The 22,627-nt window shown below is 48.9% G+C and overlaps 1 protein-coding gene and 1 long non-coding RNA gene across 2 annotated transcripts in view; one reads left to right on the top strand and one right to left on the bottom strand.

Moving 5' to 3' along the window:
- Positions 1–3,202: 3,202 nt before the first annotated feature.
- On the bottom strand, positions 3,203–5,232 carry LOC148000373 (uncharacterized). Its single transcript, XR_015640223.1, has 2 exons — positions 4,225–5,232; positions 3,203–3,920 (listed from the first exon to the last, which is right to left on the bottom strand). It is a non-coding gene; the product is annotated as an uncharacterized LOC148000373 (long non-coding RNA).
- The window catches only part of Vstm4 (V-set and transmembrane domain containing 4), a 79,972-nt gene continuing 62,205 nt past the window's right edge, over positions 4,861–22,627 (top strand). Inside the window, exons 1-2 of the mRNA NM_001029920.1 lie at positions 4,861–4,938; positions 11,318–11,716. Of these exons, the coding sequence (NP_001025091.1) occupies positions 4,884–4,938; positions 11,318–11,716 (454 nt within the window). The 5' untranslated portion in view covers positions 4,861–4,883. The remainder of the gene's footprint in view (positions 4,939–11,317; positions 11,717–22,627) is intronic.

The raw sequence follows: 22,627 nt of genomic DNA on the forward strand, positions 1-22,627 counted from the left end.
GACTTCTCAGAGAGAAATGTCCCAAATCACAGGGGAGAGGTGTGCCTTTGTGTGTGATGGGGGCCCGGTAGGGCAAGAAGAAGCTTCCTGACACACCAATGTGTCTTTCATTCTAAAAGTAGACAGAGCAGAGAGCTTCATCGGGACACCCAGTAGAAGGGGAGAGAGGCAAGTGGTTAGAGCACATACAGGTGAAAACAGCTGGAGAGGTGCAAAGTGGGTCTTAGTAAACAGAATTGCCTAGTAAGGTGGTAGGATCCTGAAGGGCACAGCAGGGGGACAGGACACTTACTGAGCAGCCTCAGAGAGATGGATGGTTAGTTAAGGTGGAGGAAAGAAGCGTCTGAAGAGGCAGACTATGGTCAGTAACAAAATCCAGCAGGAGCAAACCATCTATTCATACTTAGAGAGTCACACCAGCAACTTGGCTTGGAGTGGCCGAGTTCCTTGGAAGAGAGCGTGTTGGGTTTTGGCGCCAGATGAATGAGGAAAGCAAAGGAAAGGACACGAGTGCTTCCGGTTATCGTCAGTCCCACAAGAAGAACACCCAGAGCAGTGTTGAGTATCCTCCAGTTCTGTCCTTTCTCAGGGTCAAGAACACACTTCCTAAAACCGTGCTGACTCAAGTTACTGCTGCTGAAGTGGCTTAAACAGCACTAACATCGACATCCAACTTTATAATCACAACTGCAAACCAACAGATTCATGCATCGAACTCATTCAATTATAATAACAAGAAGCCCAGACTAACAACATTAATTTTATATGATGGCGTGTGGAAGTGACTTGCCTCTCAGGTGAGTTGGGGTTGAGAGTGATTCGTGGTGTGTTCTGGATAGTGAGGCTGTCACTCCCGGCAAGGAACTGATGGGTTCCATGTACACAACTCTTTTTTTTTGACCATCCTGCCCTTCTTTGACCTCTCTTTCTTCCATGAACCTTTAGGTCTGGAACTGTTCCAAGCTGGCAGCCTTCACTTCTTCAAATGAAGACCCATAACTCTGCCTCAGCAAGAGTGCACCACTGTGCCAGCCGTGGTAAGACGTCTCAATTTTCTGTTTCCTAATTTATTAAGGGGCTAACCTGGGAACTTTCTGATAGCCAAGCCCTCGTTTTAGATGCATAAAACCTGAGAGATCGATCGTGAGCTAACATCTCTGAAACTGGAGGGAGGATGGGCACTCAATGGCCACTTGCTATAACTGACCTATGGAAATCTGCATGGCATCTTAGAGAATGATAGGTTGCTTGTAACCAACTACCGATCAAATAAAGGTGAGAGTGTCTTAGTCTGCGAACATTTTTGTGTGTGTGTGTGTATGTGTGTGGTGTGTATGCATGAGTGTGTTTTGCATTCTTGTGGCACGCATATGAGGGTACACACGTGTGTGTGTGTATGTGTGTGTGTGTGTGTGTGTGTGTGTGTGTGTGTAGGCTCAACAGTGACATCATTGTCTTCCTCAATCCCTCTTTCCATTGTATATTAAGACTTGCCTTGTGTTGAGCCTGAAGTTCTTCTCTGTCAGTTTTGAAAATTAGCTAGTTCCAGTGATTTCCTGTCTCTGCTTACCTTGCAGTAAGTTTACAGATTAGAGGTGCACTGCCACACCCTGCTGGCTTTTATAGGGCTCTAGAAATCAGTATTCCAGCTCTCATGCTTATAGGGTAGGTCCCATACCCTCTGAGCCATCTCCCTAGCCCAAACATATTTTTAAAAGATGACATCTGCTATTGTTTAGGCTGTCCTTGAACAAATCTACTCAAGCAATCCTCCTGCCTCAGCCTCCCAAGTAGCTGGGACCACAGGCAGAGGCCACCACACTGGCCATAAACAAATGTTCACTTCTAGATTTTATTTCGAAACACCCCAAAAGTTTCAATGACAGCACAATAAAATCTGTGTGCTGTTCACGTAGTGACATCTCCTCACTGGGCCCTTCTCTGCATGTGTGTCCCTCCACACATATTTCAGACTACATGTTACAGATACTAACTTTTATTTCAATTACTTGTTTATTTAAGAGTTGATGTGTTTATAAAAAGATAAAGGGGGATATATATGTTCTAGGGAAGTGATAGTCAGGTATGGGGGAAGAGGGTGCCTCAGCAGGCCCATGCTGAGAAATCTCTTCCCCCTGAGGGACCAGCCACACAACTGTATAGTATAGAATAGAGTTTATTCAGGGCGTGAGAGGGGGAGTCAAGATGGTGGTAGAAGCAGAGAGAGGGGGGGAGGGAAGGGAATGGGAGGAGAGGGGAGGAGAGGAGAGAAGAGAAGAGAAGAGAAGAGAAGAGAAGAGAAGAGAAGAGAAGAGAAATAGAGGCCGGTCATGAACACGTGAAGAGAGAGGGGGAAGAGAATGGGGGGGTGATGAGGGGAAGAGCAAGAGAGAGCAGAGTGGGCAAGCAGCCCCTTTTATAGTAAGTCAGGTATAACTGGCTGTTGCTGGGTAACCATAGGGCAGAGTTTAGACAAAATGCTAACAAAAGTAGTTTGTCATGTCAACACCAAACCCCAAGTGCCAACATCAACACATCGTCTTCAGAGCCCTGTCTAGGGAGTGCCACTCACGTAGCATACAGTATGTTTGTCTGCACACAAATTTTTCCAACACCGTCAGTGACATCTTTTTCAACAATTATCTTTAGATCCACAATACCTGGGTCTTTTTAACTGCCTTGATTTTGAACATCTCCTGTATCTTTTTGCTCAGTGAGTGTTTTATTCGTTGAAAGTGCAAGGACTGACCTGAGATGCTTTGTCTCCTATTTGAAAACCAATGGTCAGAGGCACATTTTTTCGTGGTCAGTTATGCAGGTGGCCTGTCCCAGTCCCATGCTTTATTCTAATACCCTCGCTCTAGAGCCTTGGGGTTCCCTTTTTCTGCCTTCTGGGAACTGGACCAGATTGTTGTACCCACGACTAAGAACTGTGCCCCACAGGGAAGTGTTGAAATCTGGGTCCCAGCTGTTGGCCCTATTTTGACAGGTGATGGTAATGTCCTGGTCTCTGCATATGAATGTATGGGCACACACATGCACACACACATGCACATGCATACACACAGAGATACACACACATGCACACACACAGACACACACACACAGATACATACACACAGATGCATACACACACACACCCACACACACAAATACAGAGAAAAGAAGTCATGTGTCCACAGAACCCTGGACATATTTTGGGTCCACACCAAACCTTGGTTTATTCAATCTGGGGCCTTACAGAAGGGATGGAATAAGTCACGGGCTTATGCATGCAGGCAAAGTAGTTTCTGTGCTGTTTTATGGACATCTTGGAAGGATGTTTGCACTCTTGGGCTGTAGGACTCAGTTTGACCCTAAACCCCGCCCCCACCCCCCACCCTGTGAGTGTGTGTGTGTGTGTGTGTGTGTGTGTGTGTGTATGTGTGTGTATGTGTGTGTGTGTGACTGAAGATCAAACTCAAGGCCCTACACATGCTTGGCAAGCATTGCACCACTGAGTGGCATCACTACCTTTTGAGGGGGAGAGGCTCAAAGTAGAAAAGGCCTTATTAAATAGCCTACACTGGCAAGCCTCTGCCCCCTCTGTAGTTGGGAGGGCAGACATGTGTCACTAGACCTGGTTGCCTTGTTTCCTGCCCTGGTGCCTGATCCAGCAGCTCAGCTTCTGCAGGCCTGGCTCAGTGGGGAAGGTGCTGTCTCCATCCTGGCTTTCCTGGTGGGAAGTGCAGTCCCTGGGAAGCTCTGCTCCATGGGGACTTCTCCCAGGTTGCAGATCCCAAAGGGCAAAGCCCCTGCATGACCAGGAAGAGTGGATGGTCCACCCTGAAGCTGCCCAGGAGTAGGTATCCATCGGCTGGTTCACTACCCACCGGCAGTACCTCTTGCTTTGCTCCACACCTCCCAGTCTTCCTCAGGCCCTTGAAGTGGAAGGACATGGGACTTCTGTTTTCTCCTCTTCTGCCTCCTTTCCCTCTTCTTCCCCCTTCTTCTCTTCCCACTTTCACTCCTCCTCCTCCTCCTCCCCCTCCCCCTCCCCCTCCTCCCCCTCCTCCTCCTCCTCCTCCTCCTCCTCCTCCTCCTCCTCCTCCTCCTCCTCCTCCTCCTCCTCCTCCTCCTCCTCCTCCTCCTCCTCCTCCTAAGGGACCACTTTTAACCAAGGCCTACTTGGTTGTTGCTTCCCCCATCCCGTCCACACACAAAGGAGCCGGAAATAAAACGCACAAAATGACTGCTGATGTTCACCATTGGGTGATGTGGTAAACAACCCAGGAAGGACTGGACGATTGCCTTGGTTACAGAGCCGCAGTTGGAAGACTCAGAGGCACTTGGAGGTTACAGACATCCCAGGCTGTCACCTGGGAAGTTGAGCTCCCCTGCAGGAACCCTTTAACTTTTCAGGGATCCTGGCCCAGCCCCCATCTCCTTCTCCAAGTTCAAGGCAGCAGTGGAAAGTTGCTTCTCTTTCAGCTGTTGTGAGCCTGGATGGAGTGCCTAGGGAGCGAGTGTGTGAGGTCCAGGCTCAGGGTTTGCAGATGAGCCCGATCCCTAAGGGCCTGGATCCCTCTTAGGAATAACCAGGTTGGGAACTAGGAGATCTAAAGGCCTCAGGGAGATCACAAGGTCCTTCTGGACGCCTTAGCTCTATATGTCGTGAATCGCCAGGGTCACCTCAGTTTTCTCATCTGAGACGTGGGCGTGGTGAAAGAGGACACCGTGGGCTGGCCGAGCCAGTGGATGAAGAGGCCGCTCCCCCAGCTCGGCGTAGACCCAGGGACCCAGCAGCGCTGGCCCGAACGGTGGTTGGAGGCCGAGGGGCGGGCCGGGCCCGGCGGGCGGCGGCGCTCTCCCGGGTCACAGCGCCGGACGGCTGCGGCGGGAAGATGCGGCTGCGGCTCCTAGCGCTGGCGGTGGCTGTACTGCTGGGTCTGGTCCCAGGTAAGCGCGGCGCGAGGGGCAGTTGCACGGGAGGCCGGGGCTGGAGAGGGAGGGGAGGCCTGGGCTGCGTGGGGTCCTGGAGACGCACCCCTACCCCGCGATCCTGGCTGCGTAACGACGTCCACTCGAGTCTCCTCGGTTCTCTAGTGCTGCTGGCTTCCCGCGGTGGGGACCCTCTCTTGGGACAACTCCTGGTCCCTTCTGAGCCGCAGGCCGCGGAGCTCAGGGTGAAGCCAACTTGATCAGAGCTCGGAGTTGGCCGGCTTCTTTCTGTCTTCCGTAGTAGTCAGGACTGGCAGCTGCTGCCAGTACCAACTTCCCTTTAACTATCTTTGGAGACGCTCCGAAAATGAGGTCAGGATCTTCCCGGGCACTAAGGACGTACTAATGAGTCTTCAGAGATGGTAAAAACTGGTTAGACAGGGTGACCCCAGCTTCATCCACGAGGATCCTTTCCCACAAACACACTTCTTTGGGGGCCACTTCTATTGGTTTGCATGGAGTTTATGACTCTCACTTATAGCCTCTGAAGAGCCTTCTTCTCTTGGTCCCCAGTAATAGATATATTAGTGACCCTCCCTTCTTAGGTGACTACCAGCGACAGGTGTACACCATCTCATTTAATCACAACGGTGTTTCAAAGTAAGAACACCAAGTATTCGTCGATCCAACATTGACTCAGTTTATCAGTCCACCAACCTCTAAGGGCAGCGCAGTTTTATTCCCATTTTCAAGACAAAGAAACAGAGGCACAGGCATGAAAAGTGGAACCCTTTAGATTCCATCCTGGATGTACCCAGGGTCACCCTGTAGCTCCTGTTTGTCATCCCTCATCCGGAGCTGTCATTCACTCGAAACCCCTCCTCCATGACTCCTGACCTCCATCTGCAGGGGAAAGCCCAACATACTTGCTTAACATGTAAAGCACTCAGGGCCTCCACAGTCTTCCTCCTTCATTTAGGGGTAGAATGGGAGTCACCCAATTCCACCATTCATCTTCCAGAGAAACTATCAGTCTAAGTACTTCTAAAAGCCAAGCTGTGGGACAGAGTTTTGGCTACCAGTTGTCTTTGAAGTCAGACCTCCTAGGTTTGAATTTCATTTCTGCTGTGCACTGTGTGAGCTTGAGCAAGTCGTTCAGCTCCTCTGGGCCTCGGTCTCGGCTGTAAGGTGAGAATTAGCAGCTAATGAGGATGAGTTGGGGAAATGCATCTCATCGTCCCAGAACTGCACTTCACCTGAAGTTCATTTGCACAGATGTCTGCCTGGACAAGGCCGTGTTTGCCTGGACTGAAGGTAGTTTTAGGTGATGGCTCACCGTGAATAACTTGTAGGCTAGGTCTGGAGTCCTCCTCAGCAGCCCCTGGTCCTCCAAAGCAGTGTACTTCTGAGATTTGCTGTCTTGAACCAGACACCACTTTGCTGTCACTCAGAAGTCCCTGGATCCTGGAGATGAGTGGAGCATGTCTTTAGGCAGTGGGCAAGGCACCTCCTTCCTGGCCTGCTCAGAGCCAGAGCCCTGGCCATTTCTGCCTCCTGGGAGAAGGAAGCCTTTGCTCCCAGCAGCTGGGGCAGCTGCTGCTTCAGGAGAAGACGGTGCACTCTGTGGCTCCAGGGTATCCACTCGCAGAGCTGTCTGTGTTAGACCTTGTCATGGCTTCACCAAATCCCAAAACAGGGGCTAGACTCTGAAACTCATCCCCAGGAACCGGTGGTTCCTGCAGATGCACAAACGGCAGTGTAACTCGTGGGACCTGTGGAAAGGCTAAAGGCAGTGGGCATCCCAGTGGGCGTCAGTGTGCCTGCAGCCCTTGCATGCATGGAGCCTACCCTGATCCTAGGAAGTGTAGCGTCTCTGCCTGTTGCTCCTTCCTACAGGTCACCTGTACAGACACACAGTTCACTACAGTCCTGCACTTGCACTAGCCATGAACCACATCGCTTTCCATGCACCATTCGGGTGAAGAAGCCAAGGTTCCAAATGAAGCAGGTTTCTAGCCTGGACATCACAGGACACCGATCCAGGCTGTCTATCCAGCCCTCTTGACCCTTCCTTCATTTCTGTGCTCACTGCTTCTTCTCTGGTAATGTCAGGCCTGGGACCATGTGACCCTCAGTACTCAGCCCTCAAGGGATGCCTGGGGCTTTCTAGCATCAGAGCCCAAGCTTGTAGGAGGAGTGGAATCATGGTTGCGGGAAGCTCGTCCTTCTGTTTGGATCAGTGTCACCCATTTCTGTGTTGTTACCTTTCTTAAGTCAAAGTCTTGTCTTTGACTGGGGTGAGGAATCCTCTCCTGAGTACAGTGTACAGGAAGGGGTTTCAGTCTGGGCCACAGTGGGATGTAGTTCACAAAGGGATACCCATTCTTTCCAGTTCTAACCTGTACCTGGTTCTTCCTGCCTTGGGGACTCTGCATAGTGAGACCTTCTCTCTTGGAGGTCATTCTTGGCTGCTGAAATTTGGCTTTACTTATTCCAAGATAGCCATCAGCTCTTGACCATATTCTTAGAGGACTCATGAACCCCAAGACAAGAATCAAGGTCGTTTCAGGACTGACTTTCCTTTTTGCTTTGTTTGTTTTTGTGCCAGGGATTTGTTTTTTAAACTCCTTGTGTTCTTCCATAGCTGGTGACTTTGTGGTTGTATTTTCCCCTCCTTTGTCCTGATCAGGACCTGGCTCGCCCACTAGCCTCTTAGCTCCTTAAGGTCAATAATAGAAACAGTGGACACAAAAGGGAAGCAAAAACACTGAGTGTGGAGGTGTGCTGGAGCCCACGCCTCACCTTAGCTCTCTGCAGTCTGTGCTCAGACAGCAAACGGTTGCCCTCCACTTCAGGCTAATGTGACAGTTTCTTAGGCCAGAGAGTGAGGGTCAGCCCTGCCGTGTATCTTTCTGCCTACAGGTCATGCATGCATTGTCCTTCAGTCTGTCTGGCTTGGGTACCCACCTTCCACTGTCCTGTCCCCACCCCCCAACCCCCTGTCTGCTGAGCCTCAGGGGACATAATGATACAACGGGAAAGGACTGTCCAACTCCTTTCCACAAGTATTGAAATAAGCACCTTTAACTTGGGCTTATGGTTGCCAGCCCTCCACCCGTACTTTCTCCCTTCCTGGCTGAGTCTGAGCCCCAGCTGTCTGCACATAAACCGAGACTCCATATGTATACACTTGGCATAAGGGACCTCCCACTCCCGTGCTGGATGGTGCTGCCCATGGCACCTGATTTTGACAGGGGATCCGACTTCTGAGAGCCTGCTGTGACTTTCAGCAAAGCTTTTCTGATCTAGTCTGAGGTGCTTAGTAGCCATTCTAGGCTCAATGTCTCCACACCGTGTGTGTGTGTGTGTGTGTGTGTGTGTGTGTGTGTGTGTGTGTGTGTGTGTGTATGGGGTTGGAGGGGGTGCATCAGGATGGCTGGCAGATGAAAGGTTAGAGTGAACTTTCATCAAGAGGGCTATATGCATTTGCCTGCTGTAGTACCAAGTGGCTTTAGCAACAAACTTGTATTGATTAACAAGGGGTGAAATCTGAGATCAAGGTGTGTGTGGGAGGGGGCAGGGTCTGGTTGTCCTTTGGTCTCTCTCTGCTTGGCTGGTGTGGTATCTTCTCTCTGAACTCACGGTCTTCCTCTGCATGTGTCTGTGTTCTAACGACTTCTTAAATGGCCACCAGTCACGTTGTTTCCTATTGTCACTGCATCCACCTTAAGGATCTCACTTAACTTAGTCTTTACCTTTTCCAAACACACCCACATCTGGAGGTACCAGGGGCTAGAACTTTGAAGAATGAATTGCCCAAGCTGCACAATTTAGCCATCGACAGATGCCCTTGCACTCCTGTGGGAGACACTGGTGTTTGGTGCATCTGTAAGGAAACGGAAGGAAGGCAGAAGGGTCCACTGCTGGAGAGAAAGGGACACTCCCCGGAGGAAGTGAGCTCAGTCCCTTTACTTTCTGAAGCTTGAGATAGGGCTTTGAGCCACAAGATGACAGGAGGGGGAGGGGCTCTAGCTGGCCTCCAGGATGGAATCTGGCCTCCCATGGGGACTGGAACACTTGGCGCATTCTCTAGGTTTCAGTCACTATAAATAATCCCCTCTTCATGCAGAGTTACCAGGGGGAGCCTGGAGCCCAGGGTTCGGTTCGGTATCATCCCACCCATGTTGTTTCCATTTCCTTCCTTCCCAGCCCCTCTGACTCCAGTGGGGAGCCTTTGGGGGTGGGTCAGGCTGGCCCTGGATTCTGTAAGCCAGCTGCTGTGTTCTGGTGCTCTCTCCTCTGTCCAGTTCTCAGTGGCTAATGGAATGGAGGTCAGCCAGGGGTCCCAGCTGTCTCCTTATTCACCAGAGAACTCCCACATGAGGCTATCTGCACCTCAGATGAGCCTCAGGCACCAAGAGGAAGTGCTGTCCACACGGGCTAGGTGCCAGCCAGGTGAGCTAGATGCAGGGCCACTTCTGACTCACTGTGGTCGACTTCAGTCAGGGAAGGCACTGCCCCTGGGGAAAGCAGAGAGCAGCCCTAAGGATATCCAAGATAGCCTGGGGGCTTTGACTTGACCAAATCAGAATGCCTTTTACTACGTAAAGTGACCCTCAAGGTCCCCAGGCAGGACTTTTCCAGGTCTGTAGGCTGGATGGAGGACTTCACACAGAGCACCACACCCAGTAGCCTTTCCCCTTGAGTTTATTTCCATCTACTATGATTACCTCAACCAAAGCCTGGCATGGTGATGGATTCTGAGGAGTGCTTCCCCAAACTTAATGTCCTAACTGCCTTGCAAAAATTACCTCACACAACAAAGGGGACTGAGGGATGTAACTGAGTTAAAGTTCCTACATTATTCTGGAGGGTCCTGAGTCTAGCGCCCAGCTTCTAAGAAGACCACAGCATAGAAGACTGATCCTTAGAACACAACTTTTCAAATGGTAAGTTATTTAAAATAACCAAGAACATGACCGCCCTGGTTTGAAGGAGGCTAATCCTCTCAGAAACTGAGGTTGGAATTTGATCTCCATTGTGAGATACTGAGAGTTGAGGCTTTTAAGAAGTGGTTAGGACTCTGTCCTCATGAATGGATGAACCCATTCATTCAATCAATGACTGTTTTGAGGCTGGGTATTTTGGGAAAACATTTGGCTAGCTCTCTAAAGCACCTCTATCTTCACATGTGATGTCCTATGCTAGCCTGAGATGCCTGCAGAAAGCTATGGGTTAGAACATTTCTGAGGACACCAGCATGTGACATGGTCCCTCCCATGAGCCTCAGCATGGCCTGGCTGTGTTGAAATCACCCATCATGCACCATGGGAAGTGCTTCACAGGAAAGGAACCACTTCTCTAGGTTCAACTTGTCTGGTGTCTCCAGTGAAGCTCAGAAGGAGAACTGTAGCTAGGTGTCGGCTCCCCTAGATTAGTTTAAAATAAGAAATCAAAGGGCAGGTTGTAGTGGAAAGGCCTGGAATTCTGAAGCATCTTTTGGGGTATTGGGAGAGTCCCATATCCTTCCTGGTTTCGGAGGCTCCTTCCTTTCTTCTTCTTCTTTTCTATTCTTTTGTTTTCTCTTCCTTCCTTCCTTCCTTCCTTCCTTCCTTCCTTCCTTCCTTCCTTCCTTTCTTTTACCTTAGCTTGTTTGTATTCAGACCATAGATCCTGAGTCCAAAGAAGCCACTGAGAATCCCATGTCATCCTAGCACATTAGCACTAGGGTAGCCCTCTGCTTGGCCAGTTACTGCCTAGAGCTAGACTCACTGACACTAAGAAAGTACGCAGGGAGGGAGACAGACAGATTCAGTCTCCTGGTTGACAAGCCATTGCAGCGGTATCCCAGACCTGTCTCTAACCCACAGCACCGTCAACAGGGATAAAAACACAACTTGCGGGGAGGGGGTGAGTGGAGAAGGTGGGGTGTGGGCTGAGTTTTCAATATGTTCTCCAAGTCTTGGTTCATTCAATCCGAATTTCCGTGACACATTAAAACGTTTTTGAGAACATGTCTGTTGAGATGGCTAGTGTTGGCACACCATATTGTTGAGACCATCCTATATAGGGGTGTGGGAGCCATGAGGCCACAGAAGGGATTCTCAATGGCTTCTTTGGACTCAGGATCTATGGTCTGAACTCACACACACAAACAAGCTAAGGTTAAAAAAATGAAGGAAGGAAGGAACATCTGAAACCAGGAGGGATACGGGGCTCTTCCCATACCCCAAAAAATGCTTCAGAATTCCTTCCCTGGTCATAGCGAGGCTGGGGAGTGAGTGTAGAGAGTGTAGGGACCATTGCCTCTCTGGCCCTTCAGAGCCTCCAGATGCCAACAGCAGGTGGCTTGTCCCTAGGCTCTTGGCCTTTGTTAATCTTTCCCCTCCCTTTGCAGAGATATGTGGTGCTCTCAATGTCACGGTGTCCCCAGGACCTGTGGTGGACTACTTGGAAGGGGAAAATGCCACTCTCCTCTGCCATGTCTCCCAGAAGAGACGGAAGGACAGCCTGCTGGCCGTGCGCTGGTTCTTTGCCCCCGATGGCTCTCAGGAGGCCTTGATGGTGAAGATGACAAAGCTTCGGGTGATTCAGTACTATGGGAACTTCAGCCGCATTGCCAACCAACAGAGGCTGCGCCTGCTCGAGGAGCGTCGAGGGGTGCTGTACAAGCTGTCTGTCCTGATGCTCCGGCCGGCGGATCAAGGGCAGTATGTCTGCAAAGTGCAAGAAATCAGCAAACTCCGGAACAAGTGGACAGCCTGGTCCAATGGCTCCTCGGCCACAGAAATGAGAGGTGAGAATGTCACGGGCCTCTGAGGAGGCGCAGTGTGTGGTAGATCAGGGCTCCTGGCTTTTGTTGGTATGTGACGATGGTCGCCTCACTGGGCCTGCTAGTATAGTACACATCTTGTGGCCCACCCACGGAGGCCGCAGGGCTGTGAGTCACGAAGATGAGGACAGATCTTGAATGATGTGACTGATGTGGTAGTTAGATAGGAAAGCAAGGACAGCGGATGAGTGAATATCTCCATATTAGTCCATGTCCTGCCTGAAATACTGAACTATGTATGCTGTCAGCTACAGAAAGCTGGCCCCTACTTACCGTGGCCAGAGGCCTGTGAGAGTATGCCCTGAGCTGTGCTTATTGTGGACTTGAACTTTGTGGTTCTAAGAGAGAGTGAGGAGAATGGGAGGCGGGGACTGTGTAGGACACTGAGTCGGGGAAATAGATAAGTTACGGAGAGCAATGGTCTTTGCTACTTTTCTTGGTGCTGTGACCAAGTCCCAGACAGAAATCATCTAAGGGAGGAAAGCTTCATTATGGCTGTCTTGGTGTTTGGAATGCAGCCGCTCGGCCCCGTGCGGCAGGTCAGATTGTCATGGCAGAGGGAGGGATGTGATGGTGGAGGCTAGATGCTCACATCACCACCAACACAGAGCCAAGAGCAGGAAAGGAAGAGGCCAGGGATAGCATACCTCCAGGGACCCACTTTCTCAAGCTAGGTTCTCCTGTTCACAGTGTCCACCAGCTCCTCAATTAGCACCAGCAGCTGGAGACCAAGCTTTCAACACTTGGGGGACATTTCAGACTCAAAGGGCAATGATACTGAAAAGCAAGTGGGGTCTCTGGCCCATATGGAAGTGTACAAGTGTATAAGACGTTTCCAGAAGCAGGGTCCTTCCTTCTCACAGAGGCTAGAAGACCACATGTTTTCAGATATATGATCAGGAAGAGAGTGACCTTTGGACACCTTGGGTTTTCCCAGGTGGGGTCTGTATGGCAAGTGTGTCCTTGCAGGCACATGGCCATGAACTGTTCATTACTGTGTCTGTTCAACTGTTCCTAGGCCAAGGTTGAGCTTGGGGAGAAAGTCCCCAAGGAACTAGACTAGACTTTGGCTAGGAAACAGAACTTTGACAATTCCCGGCCCATTGTTTAGAGCTGTGTCTCTGTGAGCACTCTAACTAGGGCTGCCTGGTAACCAAAACCAAGTGTGTGATAAACTTCCAGCCCTATAAATGGGTCTGCTTTGTGTTCCCGATCTGCTGCCAGGCTTGGGTCTCGGCTAACTGTGAAGTTTGTGAGGAAGGTGGAGGCACCAGGATAGCCCTCCCTTCCTGCAGGCAGATAGGAGATGAGTTTGCATTTCCCAAACATCTTAGCTACGGAACACCCCGTGGGAAGGTTGTCATTTTCATCACTAAGACACCTCTGGCAATGTTAATGTGCTCGAGTTATGTCTTTAAGAGCGTCAAACTTGGCCTTAATTCCACACGCGGTTAAGAGATCCACAGAGTAAAGCTGTTTGTTTAAAATATGAGAGGTGCTAATTTTATCACACACAATATGTAACACTAAAGACTTTAAAGCCATATTGTTTTGGTAAGCTTTTTAAAAAGGTGACTTTCTTCCCATTGTGAATCTATTTTTACAGTTCCGTGTCATAGGGACATGCTAAAGGGAGGTAATCTATGTGGGAGGTCTTTGAAGCAGCCCCTTGTCTTTGGAGTTAGCGTTATGGTTTACAGTATGATGTATTTGCTAAAATGTTGTGCACTTCCCCCTCAAGCAAATTAATTGAAGAGAACAAATGGCTGCGAATATAAATATGTATTTTGGCATAGAAAGCCAAATAAAAATACAGTGACCGAGGAGGCAAACAGCACGGATGACCACTTGGCCCTCCAACATTCTATCCTTTCTTCGGGATTGTATACATGTGCCTGTGCATGAGTATGTGCAAGTACATGCCTATGGGTCCAGTATGTGCTGGGGTCACATACTAAATCTCTTGGCCATGACAAACGCTATCAACTAGCTTATGTAAACAGGTCTACTGGCTTTAAGTAAGCAGTCATTAGTTTATTATTTCATGCAGATGTACTTTAAGTGAGTGAAGATGTTCCTTCCAGAACATTTATTTGAAAACTTGCTTCAAACATCCAAGGTGGCTTGCAAGGCTTCACCAGAAACAGGAGTCTTTCTCCTTCACCTCCACATCCCTTCCTTCTCCTCCCGTCTCTGCTCCCCCCCTTCTCTCCAGCACCCTCCCCTTTGCTCATCGTCTTTTATATTTCTTTTCTTCTTATAGCTGAGTAATATTCCATTGTGTGGAGGCACCACCTTTCCCCTATCCGTTTTTCAGCTGATGGACGTCTAGGTTGATTCTGTTTCCTACCTATTGTGACTAGGGCGGCAATGGACATGGCTGAGCAAGGGTAGTGTCTTTCTAGTAGGATATGAAGACCTCTAGGCACCTGCAAAGAGTGGTAGAGTCAGGTCTTGTTGAGATGTCTTTCTAGTTTCTTCAGAAACCTCCGTACTGATCTCCAAAGTGCCACACCCCTTTACACTCCCCCCAACACTGTATAAGCACCCCCTCTTCCCATATCCACAAGCACCCCCTCTCCCCATGTCCACGATGCTATTTGTTGTCATTTGTGTTCCTGGCGGCCATTCTGACTGGGCAGTGATGGAGGCTTTAGTGTGCTTTACCTCTGCACTTTTGACGCCCAAGGCTCTTGAGCGCTCAAGAGTGTTTACTAGCCGTTGTGTTCTTCTTCTGGGAACTTTCTGTTCAGTTCCCCAGTCCACTCTTTTTCCAGCTGTGTTGTTCCCTTGGTGTTTAGCTCTTTGAGTTCTTTGTGTAGTCCAGACACTAATCCTCTGTAGAGTTGCGAAGAGTTTCTTCCATTGTACAGGCTGTCTATTCCAGTAGTTGACTCTTGCTGGCAGAGGCCTTTCGTTTCCTGGGGTTCCATTTGTGAGTTGTTGGTCTTAGTTCCTGCACAGAATCCTTCTGTTCACAAGGTCCTTACCGTTGCATATTCCCTGTGTTTTTCTCTAACAGATTTGGAGTATCAGGTTTTATAATGAGGTCCTTTATCCATTTGGAGGTAAGTTTTGGACAGGGCAAGTGGTAAGGATATAGGATCTTTTCCTTGTGTCTGCTGAAGTCCTGGTTTCTCAGCACTGTTTGCTGAAGGTGTTGTCTTCTTCCCAGTGTGTTTTTATTGCCTTTGTCAAGATCATGTAGCTGTAGTCCCATGAAGTTTATTTGGCTCCGCTATTGCACTCCCTTGTTCTGTGTTGTTTTGTGCCAGCACCATGCTGTTTTTTTTTTTTTTTTCAGAGCTGGGGACCGAACCCAGGGCCTTGCGCTTCCTAGGTAAGCGCTCTACCACTGAGCTAAATCCCCAGCCCCACCATGCTGATTTTATTGCCAATGCTCTGCCGCGTGACTTGAAGTGACACACAGTGACACCGCTTTTGTTCAGCGTTACTCTGGCCTGGTCTTTGGTGTTTCCACACACGTTTTGAGATTGTTTTTCTTATGTCTGTGAGGAAAGGGTCTGATATTTTGATAGGAATTGCGTTGACTCCAATCTGTAGATTGCTTTCGGTACTGCCTTAAGTACTGTTCTATTGCTGGGAAGAGACATCATGACCAAGGCGGCTCTTAGAAAAGAAAGCATTTAATTGCGGGCTTGCTGATGGTTTCAGGGGGTCAGTCCATGATCATCATGGCCTGTGTAGACAGATATGGTGCCAGAGCTGTAGATGAGGGTTGATTATCCTGATATACAGGCAGTAGGCAGAGAGAGAGAGAGAGAGAGAGAGAGAGAGAGAGAGAGAGAGAGAGAGAGAGAGAGAGTGTGAGTGTCTGGGCCTAGAATTTATGGGATTTTGAAACCTCAAGGCCTACTCCCAGTGACACGCCTCCAAGAGGACCACACCTACTGCAGCAAGACCACGGTTCATAATCTTCCCCAAAGGGTTCCACTAACTGGTGACTAAGCATTCAAATATATGAGCATACGGGGACCATTCTGATTCAAACCACCACAAGTAGGGCAATCATTTTAACAGTATTCCTTCTGCTGATCCAGGAACCGGGAAACCCTCTCATCTTCCAGTGTCTTCCTTGATTTCTTTCTTCAGTTCATTAAAGTTCTCATTCTAGAGGTCGTTTGTTTCCTTAGGTATATTTACTTTGACTTCCTCTTTTCAACTCTTTGTACATCCTTTATTTCTTTTCTTGTCTTATTGATCTAGCTAAGACTTCAAGCACCAGGCTAATCCATACATATACTCCAATTGAATGGTGATTTGTAGTCTTACTTGTCATCCCTTTCCACTGTAGTATTCCTTTTCCAGAAGGAAAATCAATTCACACTTTCGCCAGCTAGGCGCTGGCTGGCGGGCTCGGTTTGTTCCGAGCCTGCTTGGTACATAGCCGGAGATCGAGACTGCATGTTTGCCCTAGCCAAAACCTCTCCCATTAGTGCTGGCTCTGCCTCTCCTGAGCTCCGAGTTATTTCTCATGGTCTCGGCAGCTGTGGGTGCGCTCTCACCAGCCCCCAGTGCTCCACTAGCTACCTTTCCCCTGGAGTTCAGTCGTTTCCCAATCTTCCCACCCCAAAGCCTGGCCAATTTCCGCCTCAGCTAAGTTCTTTCCCTCTGGCCCACCTGAGTCGCCGCATAACGAAAAATACCAGACCATCTTAGTTTAGAATCAACAGATAACACAATCGCTGGGCACGGATCCAAGCAAACTGTCAAGACATCCCGAAATCTGCAGTGCCCCTTGCCCAACTGTGTGTGCACCATGATCTTTTTTCCTAAGGATTGCCCATGCCTTGGTGCTTATGCGTGGGAAATAAATCACAGTTTCAGGGAGTAAATAAACGCTAATAAACTAACTCTTCTGGCTGCCGTTTTACATGTTCAGTAGAAAATTATTAAGCTATGACAGAGAGTAGGGCTTCTGACGTGGGAGGAAATGGATATTGGGGCCTGTCAGCGAATCACGTGTTGGGTTTTGACAAGCGCTCCAGGGTGCACTGAAGGTTGCTGGCCTGATATGACAAAAAGCCATAGGCAGAAGTTAGGAGTGAGTGCTTGAGCCTCCTGAGGACAACGAGGCTGGGCTCAGCTCATTGTGGAAAATCTGTCATTGCAGATGAACTTGCGAGTGTGGGCTTCCTCATAGAAAGGTGAATATAAGAAGATGAGATGAAAGGCGCCCTGTGCCGTGTGTCTGTCACTTGCTGGGCACATTGTGTAGCAAGAACGGGGATGAAGGAGTCCTCTGCGATGCTTGGTGTACCGGTGCCACTAAGGTTTGCTGTGCCATCACCAGGATCAAGGCTAGGTTTGATGGCACTGAGTTCTTTCATCAATGAAATTGAAAAGGGCACCTGCACCACCCTGACCAACTTTTAGAAAACACAAAATTGAGGAACGTTAGCCTCAGCAAGGAGTGCAACTGAGTGAGTTTGACCACTCGGTCAGTGCTCTCAGCCATGGAAAACTGTAACACATGCCACGGCTGCAGGTGGATCTGGCTGTCGGCTCACTGCAATCCAGGTTTGAGAACCAGGTGAAATGGGAGGAGACCGTCTTTGGCAGTTCAAAGGGTTGAAATGGTTTGGCCTTAAATGTGGCAAGAGGACAAGAGGTGTCAAGTGAGAAGCTTTGACTAGTGGACTGAATGTGGTTATGAGAGAGATCTTCGGAATGAACTCAGTGGGGGAGTGGAGCTGGACAAAAGTGATGATTGAAAGCTTCCTCCCAGAGGTGTAAACATATGTGGTCTGACTAGTGCGAGCTGATCTCACGGTAGTGTTGAACAGAAGATTTGTAGATGATGGAAATGTTCAAGGATGGAGCTGTGGGAAACACCAGTACCGGGCTAATGGAAGGATACATTTTGGTTTGATGTCCACTGAATGGACTCCTCTGGGCTTGAGGAGTGATACTGCTGGGTCACAATCTATCGCCGGGTGAAGTTAGGGAAGGAACACAAGCAGAAGCTTGAAACAGAACCTATGGACTAATGCTGTCGATTGGCTCATGCTCAGCTAACTTTTTAAAAAAGAGATCAGCCCCCCCCCCCCCCCCCCGCCTAAGGATGGTGCTGCCTACAGTGGACTCGGCCCTCCCACATCAGTCATCAGTGAAGATACTCCAACAGGCATAGCCACGGGAAAGTCGATATGAACACTTTCTCCACTGAGGTGCCCTCTTCCTGGGTGCCTTTTAGGTTGTGTCAAGTTGACAAGAGCCCAACAGTTCAGGGGTATTCATGATGCTGTAAGTTGGACTAAATTCTGTATCTGGCAAGCATGATAACCCAGTAGATTCCCAAATGCCATTGGCATAAGATGAAACAAGGTAAGAAACAGACAAACCAGAATAAGGCTGCTAAGGGTTTCACTTAGATAGTTGATAATTACTGGGTAATCAGCTCTGAGAACTGAGGACACTGTGTGTCTTTTGAGACAGAGACAAAGCCTGCTTGTTCTCGTCATGGTCTAATCTCAAGATCACCTTTGAAATGAGGTGAATATTCCATGTTATTTTTTTTTTACTTTTCTTTATCCTTATCACGTATATTACACCCCAGCTGCAATCCCCCCAAATCTGTCATTTTCCCTTTCTACGAGATCTAATCCCCTTCACTGCTCTCCTTAGAAAGGATCAGACCTTCTAGCGACATCAACCAAATATGGCATAACAAACTATAAGAAGACCAGGCACATATTCTCACAGCAAGGCTGTGTGAGGTGACCCAGCAGGAGGAAAAGGCTCCCAAAGGCAGGAAAGAGTCAGAGACAGCCCTGCCGAGTGTGTGTGTGTGTGTGTGTGTGTGTGTGTGTGTGTGTGTGTGTCTCTGTGTGTGTGTCTGTGTGTGTGTTTGTGTGTGTGTCTGTGTGTGTGTCTGTGTCTGTGTCTCTGTGTGTGTATCTGTGTGTATGTGCATGCGCAGAGGGACATTTCCATATTCAAAGGCAGTGGTTTTCTACCTGTTCGTGTCAATCTCTTTGTTGGTTGAACAACCCTTTCACAGAAGTCTCCTAAGACCATTGGAAAACATAGATATTTGTATTACACCTGATAAAAATACCAACATTACAGTTATGAAATAGCAGTGCAAATAGTTTTATGCCTGGGGGGGTCACCACAGCATGAGGACCTATCTTAAAGGGTCACAGCATTAGAGAAGTTGAGAACCACTGTTTTAAGGGGTTCAAAGTCTCTCATGCATGTAAGAAATATAACTGAGTATCATTCATCCCCAATTCTTGGACCAGAAGTGTTGTGGATTTCATATTGGTTCAGATTTGACAATATTTGCTTGTACAATTGGAGAACCTCTAATTCTGAAAATGTGTGGGAAAACTTTGAAACCTGATAACATTTCAGATTAGGGAGACTCAACCTGTCTATGGCTGCCGCTTTGTCAAATAATGGTGTTTTCTGTTGCCCCTATAGATATAAAGGCCTTGACTGAACCCATCTGCACTCCCATACAGTGCTGACTGGTCACTTCTGTGCATGGGACACAGCCGTTTGCAACTCAAGGCTCTGTCTGCTATGTTGGAGTGTCAGAGTTGTGGCTGCCTCTCAGGGCACTCTTCCTCTCACCCTCTGCCCCATGGCCATTGGGCTAGTCTTCTGTTCACTGCTCTGAAGAAACTTCCTTTCCTTGTTTGACCAGTTTTATCTCTCCAAGCTTTGAGAGTCTCCCTACTCTGTGACCCCTCCAAGCTTTGCTGTGTTCTACAAGTTCCTAGACTTGGTGTCCATCTAAGGGTATTGATCTGGCCAGGTCCATCCTGATTCCACAGCTTGATTGGTTAGCATGGAATCCCTAAGCCTTGTTTCTTCAGCTGTGTGCAGTGGTGAGGGTTCATGGGGTTCTGACCCAGAGGAGGAACTCCCCTCAGTCCTGGTACCACAATCCTGTGGTCACCGGTTGAATGCTAGAGAGGCTAGTTACAGAGCTCATTCCGACAGCCCCTGTGGGTGAGACATTGCTTTCCACTTTAGGCTTTAGCTGTGAGGACTGCAATGGCTTTGGTCCTCCAGAGTGTGTGTGTGTGTGTGTGTGTGTGTGTGTGTGTGTGTGTGTGTGTGTGTATGTGTGTGTTTTGTGTGTGTGTGTGTGTGTGTGTGTGTGTGTGTGTGTGTGTGTGTGTATGTGTGTGGCCTTTAGTTGTTTTTCAGCCAAGCTCTGTAGCCCGTGGGATCAGAAGCAGTCAAACATTTTGAGATGAAATATCTACCTCCCTGTTTAAAGGGAACCCCTTCGTCAATAGTGAAATGCCCAGAACAGCAGCAACCTGCAGACTCCTGCATTTTAACCAGGGTTTTACTCTAACCACAAACAGTATAGTTCAATGAGCCAGACTGTTGCTTGATTTAAGGTTACATGAGTCAGCTTTCAGTGTGGTAAGCGGATAGAGCGAATGGAAAAATGCTGTTACCATAAAAGTTTGGTGGCAGACCTGGCAAGATGGCCCAGCCTGCAAAGCGCTTGCCAGGCAAATGTGAGAACCTGAGTTCCATTCCCAGAATTCACCTGGAAACCTGGAGCATTGGGATGGATGCCTGTAATCCCAGAGCGTTGTTGTTGCTGGGGGCGGGGGGAGAGGCGGAGTCAGAAGAATCCTGGAAGCTTTCTGACAACACTTGGGTTTACATCTCGGCAAACAAGGGACCCCAGCTTAAACAAGACAGAAAGTGGAGGACAGCTGACCTCTGACCTTCCCATGAGCTCTGTGCATCCACCTGTGAACACACAGGTGTTTCATGCTCAGACACATCATATATAGAGAGAGTAGGCAGAAAGGGGAGAGAGGGAAAGAAGGGAGGAAGGGAAGGAGGGAGAGGAAAAGAGGAAGGGAGGAAAGGAGGGAGGGAGGAAGGGAGGGAGGGAAAGAGAGAGAGCATACAAGCACAATTTATGAGAAAAAAGTTTGGGGACAAGGATGAAATCAGAATATAATTTATCATCTGGGCATTTGACCCCAAAATGTGAGAGGGGGACTTAATAATTAGATTTGGACTTAATGCCACAGGGAGCGGATACTTTAGGTTTCAATGGAAGAAGTTAACTAAATCCCTTGTCTCTGGAGACCCAGAACAGATAATTAGGAATGAAATTTACTGAGCATTTAGTGCCACTGCTTAATTAAGCAAGCGCACATCATGGTGTTTACAGTGTCAACAGGTCCAAACATTCAGAAGCAACACATTCACAACCAGAGTGTAATTTAAACAACACTCAGACACATTCCCCGTTGGACTGAACCACAAACCAACCACTAGTCTTGTAAAATGCCAGGAGATAAAAAAAAAAAAAAAAAAAAAAAAAACTTAAACTCCTCTACATGTAGGCAGCTTTCCTTTATGAAGCTTTCCTTGGGACACTGTGCCCAAGGAGGCATGAGGTAGATAGCCAGCATCCCTGTTGACCCTGGACTACAATCTCCTTATCCAGGGGAGGGCATGAGAAGACAGGATGATAAGGTGGTACTGTATAGCAAGTGTCCCTGACATGGAAGGAAGGCTGGGACAAGTATACATTTCTAGGAGGTGGATGGGAGGTCACCTTATGGGGGAGGAGGAGGAGGAGGAAGAGGAGGAAGGGGAGGAAGAGGAGGAGGAGGAAGAAGAGGAGGAGGAGGATCAGGAGGAGGAGGAGGAGGAGGAGGAGGAGGAGGAGGAGGAGGAAACCACAGGAGGGCTTCAACAGACACAATGAATCCTGCCATGTCAGAATGGAGGGCAGCTCGGCTCTAAGGAATTGGAAGAGAAACTTAGAGAATCAAGAGCATGCCAGTTGACCTTGTGGGCCAGGATAAGGGAGCGGTAGAGATGAGAAAGTGGAAGGGACTGGCCAGGGAGGTGATCTGACCAGGGATTTCAGCGCCCCACTAGATTCTGCTTTGATATCTCACCTGTGACTCAGTGCATGGACCCAGACAGAGGTTCCAGGACACAGTTTACCATGTAAACGGTGAGTGAGGGATTTAAACTCTTGGGTAAACTCTGAGGCTGAGTGAGTCCTGAGCTTCAGTGCGCCCTACCTCAGAATGCTTGTCCTTGTATTCTGTAGCGCTTCCCTGGGGAATGTGGGCTTCCCTTGCCTCGGCCAGGAACCCTGGGAAGTTTCTCCCTCTTTAATCCTTTGCTGTGTCTGCTTTGTTTTCTAGAATTCGACTTAGCCTATGTGCAAAAAGGCAAGAATGGCTTAAACTGAACAAAGCCAAGCCAGTCTCAGTGTTTATCAACAGAGACCCTGGGCAGGTCACCGAGGGCCATTGCTGACTTACGTGGCTCTGTCCCAGGCTCAAGAGAGGCTGCCTTTGACCCGAGTCTTGGAGAGGCAAGGAGGAAAGGAAGTGACAGGCCAGCCTCAGGGCAGGAACAGAGGTCTCTGTGTCTAGGGTTTCTCCTCCCTCCTCCAACTTGCAGATCCAGACATATACAGTGGGAACACAGCTACATTTTAACTTTTCCCTTGGGTGTTATCTGGTCCTTCAGCAAGGAGGGACAGTGAGCCTATTAAATTTGAATTAGGAGCCAAGGGGCTGTTGGTGACTTGTTGATTTCCGCACCCCTACTTTTCTTACATGGATCTGTCTCATATGGAGCCCGAGGAAACAGAGGCAGGGTGGCCTATGTTCTTCCTGGGTAAGCATCAGCGAGGCTCACATGCCGGGCAGCAGGGTTCAGATGTCTGCTCTTCTTGACTGAAGCTAAAAATCATCCTCTGCTTGGGAAATCCTGCATTTTTTCCTGTAGAAAGACTGGAAAAATAAACTCCATGCAGTGCAAGTCCAGTGCCAGCACACGTGGGAGCAGCGAGCCCTGGGCTGCTGTGTCTCCATAGCTTCTGAGGTGTCAGAGAAG

Source organism: Rattus norvegicus, chromosome 16 (genome assembly GCF_021556685.1).
Source record: "Rattus norvegicus strain SHRSP/BbbUtx chromosome 16, alternate assembly SHRSP_T2T, whole genome shotgun sequence".
NCBI lineage: Eukaryota > Metazoa > Chordata > Mammalia > Rodentia > Muridae > Rattus > Rattus norvegicus.